This window comes from Anser anser (genome assembly GCF_964211835.1).
Source record: "Anser anser genome assembly, chromosome: 10".
Lineage (NCBI taxonomy): Eukaryota > Metazoa > Chordata > Aves > Anseriformes > Anatidae > Anser > Anser anser.
Genome location: NC_139730.1, coordinates 22,037,896 through 22,059,411, shown reverse-complemented (window position 1 = coordinate 22,059,411; position 21,516 = coordinate 22,037,896). Strand labels below are relative to the sequence as shown.

At 35.2% G+C, this 21,516-nt stretch overlaps 2 protein-coding genes and 1 long non-coding RNA gene across 17 annotated transcripts in view; 1 reads left to right on the top strand and 2 right to left on the bottom strand.

Moving 5' to 3' along the window:
* Positions 1 to 21,516, top strand: part of FAM227B (family with sequence similarity 227 member B) — a 240,997-nt gene that overhangs the window by 188,712 nt on the left and 30,769 nt on the right. The gene's annotated exons all lie outside the window — the stretch shown is intronic.
* On the bottom strand, positions 1,521 to 7,639 carry LOC310904892. The gene is made up of 2 exons (XR_014588672.1): positions 6,127 to 7,639; positions 1,521 to 4,050 (listed from the first exon to the last, which is right to left on the bottom strand). It is a non-coding gene; the product is annotated as an uncharacterized lncRNA (long non-coding RNA).
* Positions 18,127 to 21,516, bottom strand: part of GALK2 (galactokinase 2) — a 56,232-nt gene continuing 52,842 nt past the window's right edge. For all 5 annotated transcript variants that reach the window (XM_083850142.1, XM_083850144.1, XM_083850140.1 and 2 more), the window contains one exon: positions 18,127 to 20,595. In XM_083850142.1, coding sequence (XP_083706268.1) covers positions 20,388 to 20,595 — 208 coding nt within the window. In that variant the 3' untranslated portion in view covers positions 18,127 to 20,387. The remainder of the gene's footprint in view (positions 20,596 to 21,516) is intronic.

Here is a 21,516-nt window from a genome sequence, read left to right as displayed (position 1 = left end):
TTACATCAAAATAACCAAAAGCATTTTTAGTGGTTAAATGCTTTCATTTAAGCTGAAAGAAAAGAAAAAAAAAAAGAAAAAAAAGGCAAAACAGCGGAGTAAAAGTTTAAAGAGTACAGCTTCTGTGTGATATTAGAGCAGGCTCAGAGCTTGTTCTAATTTTCTGCATGCTAAGTTTCTACTAAAATCAACAAAAGCTGCATGTGAAGAGGCATTTCAGGGCCCATTCACAGTTTAATGATTGCTAAAGAAATAAATGCAAATTAATCTGACTTTATTTTAATTGAGAAAATTTGGATTCTGAGTTTGGGACAAAATTGTACCTAGATTTCCATATGACTATGTAAGATGTCATTTTACTTCTGATTATGTTTTATGTAATCTGATTAGGTAATCATCTTGAGCAGTTTGCTTGTGTGGCTAGTCCTTTACATGCCATTGATTTATACGTGTGTTTTCTGAATTGGCTCTACAAGGTCTGAGATATTTTCAAAAAAATCCTCTGAAAATTTATTGTAGCTAATGTGATATTGTTTCCAGCTGTTTCTACCCAGAACTGTTATTAAATACTGGAAGATAAGGCAACCAGATCACTTTCTCTATCAGACTTTGACACTAGGTCATGGGAATTAATAATGTTCAAAATGTATCTCAGGTTGAAGTTGGAAAAGCCCGTCAGAGATTTCAACCAGCAGCAGATGTTAAAGACAGACTCTGATCCAATTATTACCTTGCGCTGCAAAAGAGGAGAAATGTTTTGGAGGCCAGTTATGATACTTAGTCTTTCTGGGTGGCCTGCTTGTCTTTTCTTCAACCAATATATTCTAAATTTTACTGAAGATGCTTTCAGGTCATTGAGCTAGCAATGGAAAATTTCATTCCTTCCTGCCACACATGAAGATATTAGTGAAATAAGATGTTGGTAAGATATTGAGAAAGATAGTGTCTGAGCTGATAGAAACAGGTTTTTTTTAAGTTTTTACTGCTGTATTTTGTTAGGATGTAACACAGCTATTTGGGAAGTTTCTGTGCTATTTCCTAATTGTGTGTGCAAGCTAATATTGAGGATGATATACAATAAATAATATTGAAAGAACAGGAACTTCCATAACTTTTCCTTGTTCACCAGAGGCAGCAGATTCAAAGGCCTGGATGCTAACCATTTTGTATGTGCTTTTAGTTATTACAGATTTTTCTCATGTGATGAAAGGATCAACAGCTGGTAGTGTTTATTTAGGCATTCATTCATGAGATAAGGAGTATGTATTGGTCATGTGAGTAACACCTATAAATTATGCTGGGTATAGTTTGCAGTGTCTGAAGGCTTTAGCCACCTTATAAAACTGTCCTGTCCCTATTCCTACAATTGCTCTCCACTTGCGAGCATGTCTGGCATACTGGATGATGTGGTAATGGTGATGATAACTAAGATTAGTCTGACAGTAGAGGTTACAGTCACAGCTGAATATTCATAAAGCTTATTTTAAAGGAAAGAAATCTACCAAACAATTCTGCTAGTATGTTAAAGCCATCAAGAACACAGTGCTTTAATTAATATGAGGAAGAGAGAAATCAAAAACTGTTTTAATAGTTTGCATGCATATTTAAAAAAAATATATCTTTAATCATGTTGTATACTTGTAAGCTGTAAAATTCTGTTCATGTGCTGCAAGTGCATAAGAGGGTACAAATAAAAGGAAAAGTTAATGAAAAATAGTTCTATTTTTTGCAGATGTTTAAATAAAATATTCCATTAGTTGATTAGGGATGCTGGAGGCTGCAATCCTGCTTGTGCCCTGTCATCAACACTAGGCATACTCTAAACAATATGCTTCTATAGATGCTAATGCTAATCATGGAAATAGACTTTTTATGTGCTGAAATAATAATATTCAAGAACTCTTCTATGTCATTATGCTGGCATTGGGACTTGATGAACTTTTTAGGTCCGTTCCAACTGAACTGTTCTATTCAATCCTATGTGCATCTATCTGTTTTTAGATGAAGTCAGACACTTTAATGTCTTCTGCTGTGCTACAGTTGTCTAAATGTGTATAAAGATTTGACACTCTTGTAATGAGGGCATCAATCCAGTTTTTTGTTTTGCAGACTGAAAATGGGTTGGATTAGTTATTTGATAAGAAAATGAAAATATATATATATTTGAAGGCACTAACAAGATGTGCTTCATGAAGCTGTGTTATTCTAGCAGCCTTCGTATTGATTCCTCAGTAGCTGTGTCCAGCTACAAATCTAAAACTAAATTAATACATATCTAAAATAACCTGAGGTGAAAGATATCCCATGCTCCCTGGGAGGCAGGATTTTTTCAAGAATCAAGGTGTGATTGTTGTCCATAGGTTCATGCCTGGTGTGCCCCACCAATAAGCACTTGTTTTATTTAAGGACTGAGAAATGTGAGGTACACGCTAACTGTTGAACGTCTTGGTAACTTGGTCTGCAGACAAATTCATTTTTGCAGTGATTAAAAAAAAAAAAAAGTAGGGAGAACAGCTGATCTTCATCTGGTTAAACTATGTTGTAAAATCATCTCTAAGAATGTTATACTATAAACATAAAATATTTGACAAAACTTCTAGTAGAAGTTTTGGTTATAGTATACAAACTTGAGAATATTGAATCCAGGAAACAGAAACTGTTATCCAGTAGTTTGGGATTATTAAATGAGCAGAATCAGGAAAAGAAACCTCAGTTCCTTTTGCCAGATGACGTTTTGGGAGAAGAGCTTTCTGTTTGCAAGATGTCTTAATATATAACAATCTTCAGCTGTCTATTGTAAGAGTTCATGTTATGAGTTTTCTGATTATTTCCTAACTTTAAAGCAAATAAGACTAGCAGAACATCAGATTAAACTTAGAAAGAAAAATAAATACAAAATAGAGATGGCTCTTCATACAGTATTGCTAAGCACCAAAAGACACTAGATTTTTTTTTTTAAACTTCAAAGATTACTGAGCTAATTAGTAGGAAAATTCATAGAGGACTATTTAATACAGAGTCACCACCTGTGGTTCCTAAGCCACAAAATGCTTGTGGCCAGGAGAGATTTTTGTGGAAATATCACTGTGCTTGCCGTGCTCTTACAGTCTTCCTTAGGCATCTCATATTGGTCAGAGTTGGAAATAGGATACTGCACTCTGTGTACCTTTGGCTTGATTGAGTACAGCTATTCTTGTATTCTGTCATAAAATGAAACAATCCGGATAAGTCTTATTTTTTCTATTAAAAGAAGTCAGATTTTCAAGCACAATATAGCAGATTCAGCAATTAGCTCTCTGATGATGAGATCTCCATATGTTCATTTTGTCTTTTACAATTTTCTCATGTGAGCAGAAAGCCTAATCTATATTCTATATTTAAATAAGTAGGAATCAATAGCAAATCTTCTTGAATTTTTAGATTGCTCAATTCCATTCTTACTCACAGCCTGCAGTGCTTTGCTTCACAAGCTTGATTAGAAAGACATCTTTTTCTCATTTTCCTTAACTTTTGGAGAAGTTTCAAGGGAAATAAGTGGTATCTGATGATTTTCAAAGTTGTTGTTTGTGTTGATGTTAGAATGACATTTAAACAATCCTCCCATCATCGACCTCTTCTTGAATTTTTAATTTTTGAATCTTTAGCCTCTGTCTGATGCCTTGTCTTGGGGTCTACTTATTCTGTGCTTTGTCCCTTCAGAAGTGTTCCTTTAAACTTCCTTTAAAAAATTCATTTTCTCCAAGGCTCATAGGACCAGTCATGTAGGTAATTTCATATCAGAGAAGCAGGTCATGTGGTATTTGCAGCATGTCTAATTTTGAGTTCCTTTTTCAGTGAGGGAAGAGAGAAGGTGTTTTCTCTTCAATGATAAAATACAAGGTCATTGATCTTAGTGCAGTAGAACAGATTCTCCTCTTCAGAAACCTTTCTTCACATCTTTGGGTCAGGATGGCAGTAGCATTACTCTGCTATAAAGATCTCCTTTTTCCTTCTTTTTAAATTGAGGTCGTTTTGAAAAGCTTTTTTTTTTTTTTTTAATTTCATGTATATCTGGAAAGTAAAAAAAAAAAAACAAAACTTCAGAAGTTAAAAATTACAGCGCTTTAGATGGCAAAACTGTTCTCTGTTCAGATAATTAGAGGCAGCATTTCTAATTTTAATGACAAAGATTGGACTAGTTTTTCTTGGCTGTCAAGAATTTGCACAGATCTGAGACACTAAATTAGATTCCTTGTGGGGTTAACAGAATAATTAAAAAGCCTATTAACATTACTATTTTCAAATGATTACTTTGGAAAGCAAGGAGTGAAAAGAGGTGCATCTCCAAGCCTAGCCTTGTGATAGTACTGCGTGGATCAAAATCTGTCACCTGTCATGTAGAAAAACAGATTACAACATAGTTTACAAGGCTGTCGTGAAAATAAGCCATTTCTTACGAGCACCAAAAGGATGCAGGTGTTTGTTTCACATGATAAGAATTGTTAAAAATCTCCAAATATGCTTTTAAAGATTTCTTTAAGAAATGACTTTATAAGAAGTAATGTCTGGTCTCTCTGCTTATCGTCAAGTCTACTACACAATGGGCTAGCAGTATTAGGTATCTGTTTAAGGCTGATTGATTGTTGCAGCACACTTTAAAGTTGACCTGCTGTGTTTTTTGGCTTGCTTTTCAGAATGGCCTTTGTCATTCGAGAGAATTTAGTAAAATATCTCACTGAGCAAAACAACTTTCATTTAACTTGGACTTGTTGGTGGATAATTTTTGGCTATATAACTGTTCAGAATATATATTCATTCTGTCTCACCACTATTTAACAAATATTATTTAAAATGCTTTTTAATGAAGAAGCTGCCTGAAACTCCTTATTTTCATAATAAGCTGTGAATATATATATATATGTTGAAACCTGATAGTACAATAATATATTGTAATATAATGTAGAATCATTAAATAAATATCCATACTTTGCGCATACTTATATACAAGCATACATGCACAGACTTCATTGATGTTCAAAACTATGTTTTTGATTCTTCAATGATTTTTTTGAAATACATCCAAAAAATTGTTCAAAAGATGTTTGATTACATTCAGAATCACGAGCAAGTTTAGAGATCTTTTGACAAATATCAGTGTGCTCCAAAAACTGTAGAACTTTCGTAATTATCTTAATTAACATAATCTGTAGTTTAGAAAACTACATTAAAATGTTTCAGCTTTGTATTTAAAAGGTAATAAGAACAGTGTTAGTTTCAGATATGCATATAGTAAAGCAAGAGGTGATTATCATATTAGGTTACTAAAGAAAAGGAATAATTAAACTAATTCTACACACCACCTTTGAAATACAACTCTATTTGCAACTTCGTGACTAAACTAAAGTACTTTACAAAAAATAATGATGTCTGTGCTCATGAAAACAGCAAAGGGCTACAAAATTAGAGAAGTTCTGCACTGTTATTCACAACCACTGACAGCTACGCTGGAAGTCTTAATTTAGGCAATCGCTAATAATTCACTGGTGTGGAAGACAATGGCAAAGCAATTAATTTTTAAGTGTGAATGTTTTTAGTGATTGTTTTCCAAACACCTGAACCTATATAATAATAAAACAGTAAAGGCTGTATACAGACAAAATACTAGTTGACGTCGGTGGGAGTTTCATCTGTGTAAGGTCTTCATTATTCAGACCTCATGAAGAAAGGCTAAAAAAAAAAAAGTGACTATAATAATCTTAACAGCTAGATGTTAATGAGAACATCAAGGCTTAATATGTTTCAGCTGATTCAAAATCAAAATATGATTCTGAATTTCTTTTAAACAGATAACAGTTCTGTATTTTTCATTTTTGCAATCATGCTAAAAATACAACTGTTTGTAGATAGTGTTACAGTTACACAGCAGTAAACGCAACATGGCAGACCACAAATCTCTTGTGCACATTAGATAAATATCTGCCACCACTACTATCTCGTGAACGGTAAAGATTTAGCATGTACAATGATGAAACAAAAACATTCACCACGGTGTTACTATCAGCGGTAAATTCATCAAGTGTGTACAAATGCCTAATGACCTGTCAAAATGAAGAATCAATGTGAGAATTTTGCAAAGATGTAACTTACTCCTGAAAGTCTCTTACTTTTCTTCTTTTTCCAGCTTCCTTCTCTTTTCACTCCAGTTCTTTCTCCTTGCCAGGAACAGAGTCCTGTTGAAGAGAAGGCACTAATTCCTTAGCAGTAAGGGAGAAATCAGATAAAATGAAAGCCTGTGTGGCTCTCCTCTGTAGGATGACATGTTGTAAAAATATGATTGTATTCTGAAAAGTGACTGTAGAGATGGCGTCTTGGGAGTGAGTGAGGGAAGGTTATGTTTATTATCTGTTAATGATTTCCAGATCAAGTTGGCTCAGTTTGCAAGTTTAAAAAAAATGAAAAACACAAAAACCACACCCAACAAACAACCCTTTTTTAACTACATTCTCTGCAGGCTCAATTTGGGATTTAGAAATCATGCTGTGCTAATTCTAACCCAAGTATTACTGTCAGCAATAAAAAGGTTCTTCAGGGTACAGTGTGTCTTTAGTTAAACTGTCCATCAGTGGACTGTAAATGAATGTTAATTCTTGTGATGATGAGAAGTCTGTCAAAATCAGGATCTGTCTAGTACTGGTTATTCTTGATTAATTCTTCCTTATGAACTGTCTAAAAACTTATGTCTGTGTAAGAGGTTTCTGGACTTACCTCCTGTGGAGAAATGTTGAAGGAAGAGGAATAAACCCTAGAGCTATTAATTTTGCATTGGTCTTAGGAATGATAGGTAAGGTCACAGGAGTTATAAAAAGTCCTGACATAGTGACCATCTTGTTGAGTTTACATTTCTCAAGGATTTGAGTCTGTGGTGTTCATGTGTAACACAAATGAGACAAGTGTGTGGGAAGAAGTGGTATTTTAATTAAACTAAATGGTGTAGTTTGGAAAACAGCAGTTTCAGACATGCAGGTCCTTTAGATCCAGTTGTAATCATAATGTTATCAGAAACGGAGCCTGCAATTCAAAGAATGCTGGGATTTGTTTAAGCATGGCCTCTGACAATGCTTTTATGACACCAGCGGTCTTGGTCATTACAGTAAAGGGAAAAGGGACAAAAGCAGTAACACTTTGCTCCTTCCTTCCTCTTTCTGCCAGATATTCAGTCATTCAGTTTGTACTCCCATCTTGTCAACAAAGACATTACTGACATGTCAGGCTGCAGGGCTGAGCCATGTTCTGGGACATGGCTTTTCCACTGTAGTTCTCACTAGGGTGGCAATCTGGGCTGCGTACTGCCTTTCCCTGTCTCACTCATCCTGGGACACTGGGATTCTTTGGGGACTAAGGTAGGAGGAGAAAGTGTTCTTGTTCTTTGGCTTTGTTTTTCTCTTGTTTTTCCTCCTTTCCAATCTTTTGGCATCACCTTTATGAGTAGCTTATCTCTAGCCTCATCTTGTTAGTTACCAAATCTTTTTCCACTTTGTCCACTTTCTTTTTTCCAGAGAGAACACTACTCTATGGCAGGAGACCACCAGGATTTGAAATCACTCCTGGTTTATTGAGCAATATAACTTCTGCCCTCAGCACGCCACCAGAGGAGTTCTAAGTCTTCTCTATTCCTGCTGTGTATTTCCTCCTCAGAAATGTTCCATGCCAGTAAAATCTGAATTTGATACTAGCTAAATTTTTTGGATTATCCTTTCAGGTCCTTGTCCACCTGTTTGCTGCTGCACATTTCCATTAAAGTATTTTTATTTATGCTTGTCACTTCTGCAAGCAGTGAGAGGTTTTCTTACAGCACACAGATGTTATTCCCAGATAGCATGTGTCTGGCACCTTTTTATGAACAAGGTTAGATTATAATCCAGTTTGAGGTAGGAGACTAATTTATTCATTTTCTTTACTAAATTCAGATCTTAGGGCTAAAGTGTAACTATGCTTATTGGTTTCAGAAAGTCCTGATCTATATCTGTAAAACCAAGCCTTTTCGATTGTTTGTTTTTCTCTGCAACATAAGTGCGTATCTCTGCAGAGGGAATGTCAACTTAACTGATGGCTATGGAAAAAAAATGCTATGAGGCATTCAAAATGACTTTCTTCATTGGTGATTAGACCTACTCCAGGAAGAGTTTAAGCTAAGAATGTGTCCAAATAATTGTTCCAAGTCCCATCTCTGCAGCGCAGCTAGCTAGAGTTACACGCTCATTTTTATGAAGCTCTGTGCTTGAACGTTCACACTCCTTGAATCGTAGCTTTGCTAAGAGAACTCTCAGACATCCTTTGAAATTATTATTGAGCTTCTGGAGTGGAGTATTGCATCTCCAGTGACAGAGTAGAAAAGGGCAAGTTAAAAAAGGATAAAGCATTTTCCATAATTACAGATTTTAGATATGTTGTCCAACTGCACATTGACTGTCCACAGACATTTCTCTCTTTTTCTTCAAGTCTCTCTTAAATGCTACTGCACACAGGAGGGCTTGCAAAAGGTGGATGGCTCTACATAATCTGTCTGTATTACTAAGGCAGAAAGAAAAGTCATTAAATGCAAGCTTCCAAAGTAGATGTTTACCCATAAGTCAGTATATCTCAGTTAACCTTCCTGTTAGTATTGTAAACATCTTTCTAAAAATTCAGATTAACTGATATAGAAGTGCTTAGTACATCATTCTCCATTTTGCTAACTTTTTGGAGTCTGGAACCTTATTCCTGCACATATTTTGCTTGCAAGTATATAAACTGTTTTGAAAGCCTATGGGATAATTGTCATTGCAGGAAACCTTTAGTGTTGGTATTTGTCTGCTGGCATCAGAACGCAAAGAGGTTACTTCATTTCAGTTCTTTTTTAGCAGTTCTGTGTCTTCTCTTCCATCATCCTCTCTGTGCACTAAGTTGCTGTGTTCAAAGAGGTTTTCTTTTTTCTTTTTTTTTAAATTAAATAAAATTCTTCACTTTGTGGTTATTCTTATTTGGTTATGTTATTTCTCATTTTAGGAGCTTTTGTATTTAAGGCAAATAAGGCATGTTAGTGGTTATTTGTAATTCTTCTTGTTCAGTGGATTTCCTGTTGTGCAAAAATGTAAAGCTTTTCTCACTGTTCTTCCAAAGTTTCATTTTCCTGGCTTGATAGTTTTGTACATCTGTGTCTGTTTTATAACCTGTGGCTAAGATGTACTTGCCCAGTTAAGATCTGGCTTTGCCTTCATGGATGCCTGACAATTTACTGTAAAACTGCTAGTTTGTTTAAAAACCTTCAAGAAGCGAATGGCTTTATTCTTCCTTAAGAACTATTCTAAAGGATCTTGAAGGTATTGAAGATCTATCTAAAAAAATTCAGCATGTCATTCTTACATATACTATTTGCTCAGTAATTGTTTTATTCCTTTATTACTGCAACAGAAAATTACAAGGGGAACTTTGCAAGACAGCAGGCTTGCACTTGGACAACGTGTGTGTGTATGTGTGCACTACATGAAGTATAATGTTTCTACATGGTGCACAGTCAAAATCCCATTAGCCTGCTTCCTGTTCAAACTGCACAAAGCTGAATACTCTCCAGTGTTGTATAGCTTATTTTTTTACTTCAGTAGGCAGGCAGAAGGGCATCAGCCTTGTGAGACTGGATATTTACTCTCTATTTTGTGCAACCTTAGGAATCTAGGATTATTAATTATACACTTCTAAAAACACATGAGATAGGCAGAGCTAAGGATCTGTGTTTTATTGCCAGCATTAGTAAGATGTTGTCTAATTTCCAATGAATTGACAGATCAGTATGCCTCTAATAATGTAGTAGCTGGATTAAATAGCCTTCTTAGCACCATTTTTCATTAACTGATTCACTACCTGCAGTGATATCTGTTTGCATAGCTTTTTGGCTGGAAAAATGCATGTGAAAAATGCATTTTTGTGTCTTAAGGAATAGGTTTATTCATCTTTCACCGAAAGAATGATGTGTATCCTACAGTACCAAGAAAATGCTATGTGATGAAAAGGGATGTCATAACAATAGGAAGACAGCAGTATCGATGTATGGCCAGTAAATGAAACAGTATGATCTTTCTGTTTTTGTTAGCAAAGACCTACTTGAAGATAGGAAATATATGGCAGATGAAAAAATAAGTGAAGATTCTGAACATACAAATGATATGCCAAAGGAATCTGAAACCATAACAGAGGTTTGCTTTACACACTTCTGATGTTAAAAGGAGAGTAGTAAGTGTAGCTTACTCACAAGAGCCACATTTCTGTTAATGTTTATGAAATACACTACTAAAATGCTCTACACAACAAAGTTATCTACACAGAGGCAACATCAGAATACAGAGGAATGCAGGGAGAAAATAAGGAAAAAAAGGAAGGGGATTTTTCTCCTCCAATTTGTAATTGCAGTAATTTTAGGTGTGATTTGTTTAAAAAAATGACAAAATCAGACATAAATGCTATCTTTAAATTGTATAGATTATACTATCAGTGGCTTTGAATACTGATGTGTTTGTTATACTTTTCTTTTACTAACTGTATTTGTGCTGGGTTGTTTTTATGTGTTTTATGTGATTTTATTCAATTCTTCTTTCTACTGTATTTTAAATCTTTCAGTGTTAACGAAAGGAAAAGACTTTAGCCTTACACTAGAATTAATTAGGTAAGAGCATCCATGTGGTAAACTGCAGTTTAAAATGGGATTTACTAGGTATCTTGATAGAACTAATTTATCACACACCTTGATTTACTTTATTTTATTTTGTTTTTAATTGTTGTGCATAAAATACTGCATTGATTTGAAATAATTCAAGCTTAGTTGCAGGTGTTTATGTTCCATGCCAAGAATTTGGTCTTATGTATGTTTTAGTTTCCTGCAGTTTTCCTGTTTGAAATCAAGAACAAAAATCTCCCATAACATTAGATCATTGCCACCAGTCTTTGTTAGACATTCTGATCCCCCCTTATACTGATAGCACCAGTATATACTATACATTTTCTTTAAAACTAAGGTTTTTTCAACAAAACATTCTCAGCAGAAATATTTAGTCTGTGTAGAAGTTTCTATTCTGTTCTATTATCAAACTGTCTGCAAATAGTATGCCTTACTGACTTTTCTCCCATTTTTACAGTCTTCTCATATTGGCTCAGATCCAGAATGCAAGTGTGTGCTCCTCAGATTTGGTGGCCAATGTCCCTTGGTCTCCTACTATCTGAGGAAGCATAAAATTGATAATGCTGTTCCATATTCCTTGACTTGCAGAACTGATCGTACTGAAGTTTACAAACTACCATATCCTTTTCGACTCCCAACCTGTGTTTTATTTTAAGACCTTGCTTCGAAACTTTTTGCCAAATTGGTTTTAAATCAGCTGGGGCAAGGAGGAGAGGAATGCCTTACTGAAGTCTCACCCATTTAGTTTGTTTCCTTTTTCTGTTATGATCACAATATCTGGGACAGTTTTCTTTTTTCTAGACTGAGACAGACCACAGTAATGCAGACAATCTCAGCAAGTGGTTTGCCCAAAAGAGAGAAACTTAGAAATGCAGAAACAAGATTTGATTGGTTCTTCATCTTGTTATTCCTTTAACCTAACATGTGATTTAAAGTGTCTTAAGTAAGACTGCACTTCAACTTGGTTACTTTATTTTACATCTGTTAGATTTTAGGGGAATAAAGCTGAGCAAGAAATGTAAATCAAACCTCACAAAATGTAATGAAGCTCCTATCATATCTGGATTCGAACTTTATATATATATAGACTTGGTTCTATTATGGTCCTGAATTGTCCTCTTTGGATCCAAACATCTATAAATCTTAAGGAAGTTTTGAGTCTGTTCTGAATTTGGACATATTTCTGCCTCACATTTATCTTTCTGAATGTACATAAGATTTATGTGTTGTGTAGTACAGATATTCAGAGTCCTTTTGTGTTTATATCTTAAACTAAGGGGTTTCAGAATCAACAATTTCCTAATCAATTCTATTCTTTTCCTGATGTATATCAAATTGTTCTACCTAGACAGCGTTTGGTGATTTTAATGAAGATTTACTCGAGTAAACATTTTCAGACATTTTCTGGTGGGAATTCTCAGGATTTTGATTTTCTGTATAAAGAAGCACTTGAACACAACATGTTCAAGAAAAACTACTTTTCCGCTGCTTTTCAGGGTAGGGTATTCAGCACAGGGAAACCACAACTTAAAAAATACTGTCAAACCTCTGCAGCTTTTGTTAGAATAGGGCAACTCCTATTAGATCAGTGTATTTAGGTATCATGTTCTGTATCATAGTAATTTAATTTCACTGGCTTCAACAAATCATAATACTGAAGAATGGAAAACGTTATTTTCAACTTTTCAGTGTGTTATTTTTGTATTTGTCAAATTCTTTTTACAAACTTTACAAGGAAAAAATTGTAAAACTTGTTATTAAGCTGACTAATGGGATAAAAGGAAAATTTTAGACTTCTTGTGAAACTGATTGTTTTTCTCAGCAGATTTTAGGTGACTGTTCACATTATGAGCAGAATTCTGTCTAAAAATAAGTTGTGTCCACTTCTTTATGGGTTGATTGAGAACAGAAATTTCCACACCATTCTCCCTTTAATGTGATCACAATGGGCAGTTGTAACTTGTCCATTTATATAAAAAGAATAAATTAGCAAATTAGCCACCATAAACTGTTAGTATATCCAGTTTTGCTGACATGTTTATTGTAATTTGCAATATGCATGATGTTGATTTGCAAAAATGTTCCATTTTCTTTTTTGAAAGTATGAGTTATAAATTCATGAATCACAAGAAAGCAAAACTGTAATAAAACTTAGAAGCTGGAAACACTACACAGCACATCTATGTCATCCTTAAAAAGAAAAGGGGGGGGGGGGGAAATGTTGAAATTTTTTGTAGTTTGATTAAAAGCCTAAAACCCTCCATTTCACTTAGCTAAAACAGAATAAGCCAGATGGTCTTTCATGCCTTTACATAATGAGCAAAATGCATCTAATGAACATGTCATGAAATGTCTAGAAAAAAACTAGAAATGAACAAATATCTTAATGTTCTGAGCAGTACATTAAAAGTACACAGCATAGAATCTCATAAAGTAAATCCCTTATTTTGTCTAAAGACGTAAAAAGTATTTCTAATGTTTTGTTTTACTAGTATGTATTTCAAAGGAAGGGAACTTATCTCCAAAAGCACATCTAGGAATTAAAAGTGGCCCCTCATGAACAAAGGAAGCAAAAAAGAAAAAAAAAAAAAAAAAAAAAAGAGAGGCAGAGAGAGGCCTTTGCAACCATAAAAGTAGAGTTCCAAATATCATCCCTCTTACAAAATGTTTCCTGAAAATAGGCTGCGGAGCACAGAAGTCAATTCTGGAAACGTTGTAACTATGAAACTAAGTGCAGTAGTCGGCACTTTCAAAAATAATAATAAAAAAATCAGGCAACAACTGTATTCTAATTGCATTTAAGAAATTAAAGACCACCTACGTAGGGGGGGAAAAAATCTCATTAGTGGAGCTACAGTAGATAGTTGAGATTCAGACTCTCTTAACCCAACCCCTTAGGCTTGCTTGAAAGAGCTTACAATGCCTTAGTCATTTTCTTTGTGCCGGAACAGAAGTATAAAATGTGCACAGGCATCTCAAGTCTTCCAGCTCCAGCATGCTATGGTAAGTTCATGTGCATTTCTTGGCACATCGTGCCCTCACAACGAAACTGTGCCCTGTACCCCAGGGAGAAAGGATGCCACCAAGAAAAGGTTGTGTGAGGCTGCTAGTTTAGTGTAGTGCTAATAAATCCCATAAATCATTACATTTTTCTGTCCATAAAATTTTATTTAACCAGCTGACACGTCATAGAAATCATCTTCAGACATGAAATCTCAATTTATTATCACTAACTAAGCAGTAGCTTATTTTCAAAGTATCAAGAGTTTTATGATAGAAAAGGAATTTCCTGTAGCATCTTCAGACAGCCTATGGGTTAGAGGAACAGTGCTTCAGTGCTTCAACTGGTTTTCTGATATTTCTCTAGAAAGTGCTGGAGCCTGTCCATCCAGCCCCATGGAGCTCAGTGCTCAGCAGTACTCGTGCTGTGAACTGATCAGCCTTTGCGACTGAGCCTGACTGCTTAATCTGCACCCCCTAACAAGTTCTTAACAAAAATCAGCTTTCTTGAAGATAGCACACTGAAATGTCATCATCAAGAAAGTTAAATATCTTATGAATTTCAGACAAGACAATAAATTCTGGAATTTTTCAACAACAGTGAGAGGCCTGTAAGTCCGACTTCTGAAGCTGCTTACACTAGCCATCATATTCCCTCTAGAGGAAGCATTGAAAATCAGTTCCAGCAGTGCCCCACTCTCTCCCCATTCACCATCATCAAGTTATAGATCTTCAGAAACAAAAGCTTCACAGGCTTCCTCTCACTTTTTCAAAGGGACTTCTGAAGGGGGGGGAGAGAAAAGTCTTTTGAAAGCCTATCATCAGTTCTGTTGCTGATACTGTTGGATTTGCTCTACCAAGAGTTACACAGGAATTTAACTGAATATCTCTTTACAGAGTCCATGCCTGACTACAACTGACTTTAAAAACAGCTCAGTAGGTATTTTTCACTTGATCTTTAACCCTTTGTCTTCCAAAATTTCTTCTTATCTTTGGCTCTGATGAAGTTTGTGATTCAACTGTGGAGCTTTAACTTTATCCAGCAGAAGTTCTGTAAATCCTTGCTGGACTCTTTTGGTTCTGATTTTAGCTCCTGTTTTCTGTTCGTCTTTTAAACACAGCTATGAAAGTTAGAGCTAAATGTTTCTAATGTCATAAAATTAGGTTTAGACCTCCTTAAGAACTATGATTTCTGAAACTGCTTGAAAGTGGCTCACTAAATTCTTCCTCAGGGATAGGTTCTTGTAAAACTGTTGTCTTAATTCTTTAGACAGATACCTGGACAGGAAGGAAAAAGTTACAAGAAAGAATGGATGTTCGCTGGGAAAAAACAACAGAAAACTCTTAAACATTTAATCCAAATGATTTAATTTTATTGCTACTGATACTTGTCAGTGGAAACGCGCACACAACACTCAAAGTCAGAGCAGCTTAGCCAATATTAAATATGTGTATGTCACATAAGGGACAGGTAAGAGTACAGAAAGCGTAAAACAACATGAATAAAACCCTTTGTTACATGAAATCCATCAAAAATAAGGCCTTCGGTAATAATCATCAGATACCGCAGTAAGAGTTTCACACACACCTGCTTCAGTGGTACTTGAACAATTAGTTTGGATAAAAACAAAACAAAAACAAAAAAACAACACACTTTTCTTGATCATTTGCTTATAGAACATATTTTTATTGCCTCCCTGAATCACACATAGCTTGGGTGGAAAGAAGACAGCTGCTTGGGCACTAGTGTATTTCAGTTTGAAGTATATCTAATCTTTATTGAGTTATTTGAGCCCCATGTACCAACTGCAGAAAGGCATGCTTTTGTGGGGAGATTTTTTTTCTTTTAATATTAATGACTGATTTTGCCCAACAAAGTAGAGCTTAGGAGACAACAGAAATTCTCTAAACGCATTAGACTTAGAATCCAATAAATACACCAAATACTTCAGTATAAATCCTCATCTTGTTTGTTGCTTCTGCAGGAACCACTGCTACTGGGAATCAATCTCAAACATTTTATTTGGCAATTAGTTTTCAAAAGCTTCTTAGTGTCTTCTTATTTGGTTAGCTTCAAGGTTGTTTTTTTTGTTGTTGTTTTTTTAATCCTTTGCAGTTTTTCCATTAGTAAGTCTTACACATGAATTTGGCACTAATGTCTTAATTACGTTTTTGTTTAATTAAGATTGGGGGCAAGTTAGTCTTATTTGCAAACTCACACTACGTGTTATCCTATGGAATGAACTGTTTGCTAGGGAGTATGAGCTGGGGGGAATCCAGGTTCTGCTGAACTCAATGGCCAGATTTGCAGAGACTTGAGTGGCTCTAGGAAATGTTCATCTACAGGTTTTAGTGGTAAAACGAGAGTGGCTAGCCTGAGGGAAAAATATCTGTCCAGATTCCCAGTGTATTGATTACAACATGGTCTTACTATCTTAGAGTGAGTATTGCAGTCCCGTTGAAGTGGATGACATTACAGAGGTGGTGAGGTACTCTTGACAGGACAGGGGCAGATTCTGTCTCCTGGTAAACGCTGTGCTGTTGTTATAGGCTATGATGGGGGGTCTAGCGTTAACTTGTAGTTAATTACTTTGATCCAAGTCCCAAACAAGAGGGCAGAGCATAGGAGAGAAGATCAAGAACACAATTAGTCATCTGTGCTTATTTTGTGTTATTGAATCTTAGAAGAACATTCAGCAAAGAATAGAAAAGCTGAGGTAGCACAAATGTGATGGCAATAATGCTTGCATGGCAGTGCTTTCACTGCCCATCCTGTGTAAGCTGGGAAAACCTGTCAGACTAGGCTGCATCACAGGGAGCAATATGCATGAGTGTTTTACGTTGTCCTTGTACTGCTTTCTGTATCACAGACTCAACGTCAACTAGTCTCTTACTAATACCTAGGCTTCTATTTCAAAATTAGCATTTAAAATATAATATCATATGCTGTGAGATTCACAGGTTTAGTGATGTCAAGCCTTGCTTGTCTGGCTTTCATGCTATGTGTACAATGTAAGTCCTTTGTAGTTCATTTTTCTCACTGAAGCATAGTCACAAGGATCAGAAAGAACTACCTGAGATCTTTCCATAACAGAAGTGATTTGCATAGTATCTCTTTTTAGAACAAGATAGATCTTGTGAATGTTGTTCTGTGTTTATCTTTTGCTATATCTAGTTGGGATTTAGTACACAAATAAATTTCCTTCTTAGCTGAAAATGCAAACCTTTCACTTGACTGAAATTGTAGCACAGCAGTTGCTCTGACATATCAAGATGTTATTAAAGAGACGCATGGACTCAGAGAGGAATTTCAGAAGGATTACACTGAGTAAGTATACAGCAGTTACTAAAATAAAAGTTGACATTCAGATCATATTAATCTAGAAACTAATGATTGTGAAGGTGTTATGCAAGTCATTACTATATATTAGGTTGACGTGCGTGTGTTCGTATATACTGAGTCCAAGAGAGCAAAAGTCAAACATAAAGTCATGATCCCCTCCCATCAAGTGAATGATAAAGTTACTCTCCTTCTATTTGGGAGCATGAACATGTTCCTACATACAAGATATTTGCTGACTGCATTATCATGATGAAGAAGTACATGTCAATGGGATTAAGATAATGCAGAGTATTAATATGGCACCAGGCAGTGTTGTTGCACTTAGATGTCTGAGTGTCTCCATTCCAAATCCTTTTTGGAAAGGTTTAGAACCCATTTACTGCACAGTAAGATTAAACCCACAATTGAATGAATTACAGGCAGATGTTATAGTAAGATGAAATCACACTCCACTGATAATCACAGCTTGTGCTTAAAGCATGCATCACCTCTGCATATAGTCTCTGACGTTTTTTGTTGTTAGTTTTCTGTGTGTGTGTGTATACTGATTCGCATTATTTTAGTTGCAGAAGATGTAGCTTATTTAGACTGAAAATACAGTTAGAGTAGTTATTAAAATGCATTACAGTTATTAATTAACGCAGCATTGCTGCATTACAGTTATTAAAATGCAGATCTGGAAAGACTTAACACGTTTAGATGTTGGAGCTTTATATGTAGAAATTCTTATCCTAAACCTTCTTGCTTTGTTGTTAAGTAGCTACTAATGTCCTTGCTGCTTACTTTACACGTTGTTGGTATATCGTTCTCATGCTCTTTTATTTATTACTAATGTATAGAAATGTCTTCAAAAGCAAATAATAATAAAAAACAGACACTGATTCATTCTTTTTTAAATTTATTTAAAAAGAAACAATTATGTCCTAGTGGTAATTAAAAAAAAAAAAACAACTTTAATTTATATACTCTGAATACCATAAATCTTTCAATTAGTTATGTCACAATTTTATTTGCAGATTACAGCAAAAGTATGGCAAAAAAATGAAGCAATAAAAAAGGAAAGGAAATAAATTAATCAGAAGTTTAGAACGTTTGTTTTTATTCTTTTATTATTGTGCCAGTTTGTTTATGAGAATATCATTTATAAGATTCATTGAAAAGTGCTGCAGCCCAAAAGCTTACATGCATGTTTTTGGGAAGGTTCCATGACTGTGTGATATGTTCAACTTGAAAAAATGAATCTAAAGTATCTTTATTCTTCTCATAGACTGGTTAGAGCTTCCACGAATACAGCTGAACTAAAGTTCAACTCAAATATATGAAGGAGTACGCTGCTTTTATGACAGGATTATAAGGAGAGACTCACTCAAACTAAGGACTGTATTTATTAAGACCAGTGATAATAAAGCCATGGCATTATTTTTCTTTAAAATCTCTGGGGTTAATTTGAAAATTCTTGAAGATATTTAGCTATTGTTATTTAATTTTTGGAGTCCTGTTTACAGATTTGGTTGCACGTACAGCACATCTGCTGTACATTACAAACAGGCTACAAGATACTACATTTCCATCAATAGTATTAGTGAATGTTTTGAGATTAAACCTTTCTGTAGTTCTAGATCCCGTTCTTTACTGTTTCCCTTATCCCTTGCTTTTCTCTTGTCAAATACATCTTTTAACTGTCTTCCCTCCAAATCCTGTCTCTTCATTTCTCCCCTTTGTGTCCAGACCCTGTCCTTTTCCTCTTGACTACTTGATTTGCTTGATCTACAGCATTCTCTGTTCAATTTTTCTTGGTTGTCAAAATACAAAAAAATGTTCTCTAGCAATAATATTACCATTATATGTCCCCTCTGACGTTCCTGAAAAGACCTGGCAGTCTAAACTGGCTGTGTTCAAATTTGGCAGAGTCATCTCACAGAATTAGTAGCCTCTAAGAATTCCTATTTGGCCTGAATTAGCATGGGTAATATCCAGAGTATCTCTTCTGAGAGATCTCTAATTTGATGCAGACATCTGGACATCCACATGTGCTTAGCATCATAAAAATGTGCAGAGGGACAAATCTTGTTATATCTTTTATGGCCAAAAGGGTTATGACATGAGCAAAACTTCTCCTGAGTTCTCATTGTAGATGGCAGAGAAGCGCAAATTAGTGTGGGCACAGGAAATTAATCTTGTACTTAGAAGCACGGCTAGAATATTATTGGGGTATCTTAACGTACAGTCATCTCTTTGGGTAATCATAATCTTTTCTCCTACTGAGGAGATGGGCTATGAATCGTGGATGTTACAGTTCAATGCATTGAAGTTACAATCTTGAGACTGCTAGGAACTTCCTTAGGCACTGCATAAAGTAGGGGAGAGAGTGCAGTTTGTCAGAAAGAAGTTAATGATACTAACTCTTGGTCATACCTACTTAACTTTTACTTAGTACAACTGAGTGAATTCTCTCCTTAGTTATTCCTTATAGATTTTTTTTTTTTACCATGGTGAACGAGTTACATCTAATCCTTTGTAACAGTCTTGCATGAAAATGCAAATTCATTCACCATATAGAGATGCACGACTAGGATTTAACAATTAAAATACAGTATTTGGACAACTCAGACCCAAACTTTGTTTCACTATTTGTTCATTTATTTAGTAAGGGGAGTATGTTGTATCGTACAGCTCACAGATAGCATTGATTTTCACTAAAACTTTCATATTAAGTCACCCTTGCACCATGCTACAGAAGAATATAGCTAGGAGGAATGTTTTCCTGCTTAACATAGTGTGCTCCTGATGATTTACTTGGCTTGCAGGTGCTCCTCCAATATTATCATTAGTTGCAACAGAAATAATCATATTTGAGACTAGCATGAAACTTGTAATGTTTAGCAAGGTCCTTCCATTGTTTGGTTTGTTCAATTCCTTAGTTTGATCTTTCATCTTTACAGGATTCTATAAACAAAACAACATCCAGTAGCTGAAGTGAGTAAGCACTGAACACTCTGCAAACACTGCAAGGTTCCTATCCTACAATAAAATGGTTCATTGCTCCACCTGGTCTTACTTTCATGACAGAAAAAGGAAAAGAAAAGAGATCTGCTATAACAAACCATCATCTTTATTTCAATTTCAGTTTTCTGTGTCAATAGGTTTTTGTAAATCGATGTTTACACTGAAATCTATTTTTAGTATTGGGAAAAAATAGATCTTAGTGTTCTTTTAATCACTTCTTCAGAAATGTATTTTGATAATAGCAACTGCTCACTATAATAAAAAACAGAGAAGGCTTTCATTTACTGTGGCATTGGAAGTCCTGCCAGTTCTAAATGCCCTACATAGTTTCTTTAAAAAAATTTATGTTCTTTAGGCCTCAACAAAAACCAAAGCTCCTCTTCCAGGTTTGGTAGCAAACAGACTATTATTCTCCAATGCTAACCTTTGGACATCATTTTGGTAATAAGCTTTTTTAACATTTTTTAGGAAAGTATTCAGCTTGTCAGTAGGCACCATTGACACAGTGCAGCCACCCCATCCAGCTCCAGTCAGACGTGACCCAACGGCCCCAAATTGCCTAAAACAAACAAACAAACAAAAAAAAAAAAAGAAAAATAAGCCAGAAGGGAGTAATCTGTCATATATTAAATACCTATAGAAAACTAGTGAATACTGAACTCAAAATACATCCGTGTTATCTGACTTGCTGAAGTTCACTTGGTTGTATATATGCCAACAATTTGTATTTACCATTTTGTACAGAAAAAAATCTGTCACTTTAAGCTGCAATGTAGTCATTTCTGTCAATTCTAAGATACTGTCTTTTACAGTGCTTCAGCATCAACTGTTTTAAGGATCACAGTACATCTGAGATGAAGAAAGCAGGAGAAGAAAAGGGATTGTGTTAGCAACGTTCATAAGACATCAAAAGTGAAAACAGAAATACATGACAAAAACAACAAGAGGGTTCATAAACTAATTGCACAGGATGTAAGCATGCAAGCCATTTTCTAATGTGGCAAAGATGAATAGCTCTATTCTTCCAGGGCAGATCTAAAACATGCTGAAGATTCACAGGCTTCTGCAGGACTACAGAGAGTGCTGGTCAATAAAAGGAGAGTTCATAAACTTTTTTTAAAGAAAAAAAGAAAGAAAAAAGTCTTTTGCACTCAAACATCTGTTTATGCTGAATGGACAGAGCTAGGTATCTATCTTTAAAGGAGCCACATGAACGTAACAGACTTACAGCAGTAGAGCTAAAATAAGAATATAGTCTCAAAAGAACAAAATGCCTTTAATAATGGCGGCAAAGAGAAAAAAACAATGATAAAGAAAAGACATGAAAAGATAAAATCATTCCCACCCTCAAGATACTGGCCTGCTAGAAGTGTCCTACAGCAAATCTCATGTCGTTACCATGCAAGATTCAGATGCCACCTCATTAGAATTTAGATGAATTACTTTCATTACTTTGTTTGCCTGTGTTCCTTATCTTTAG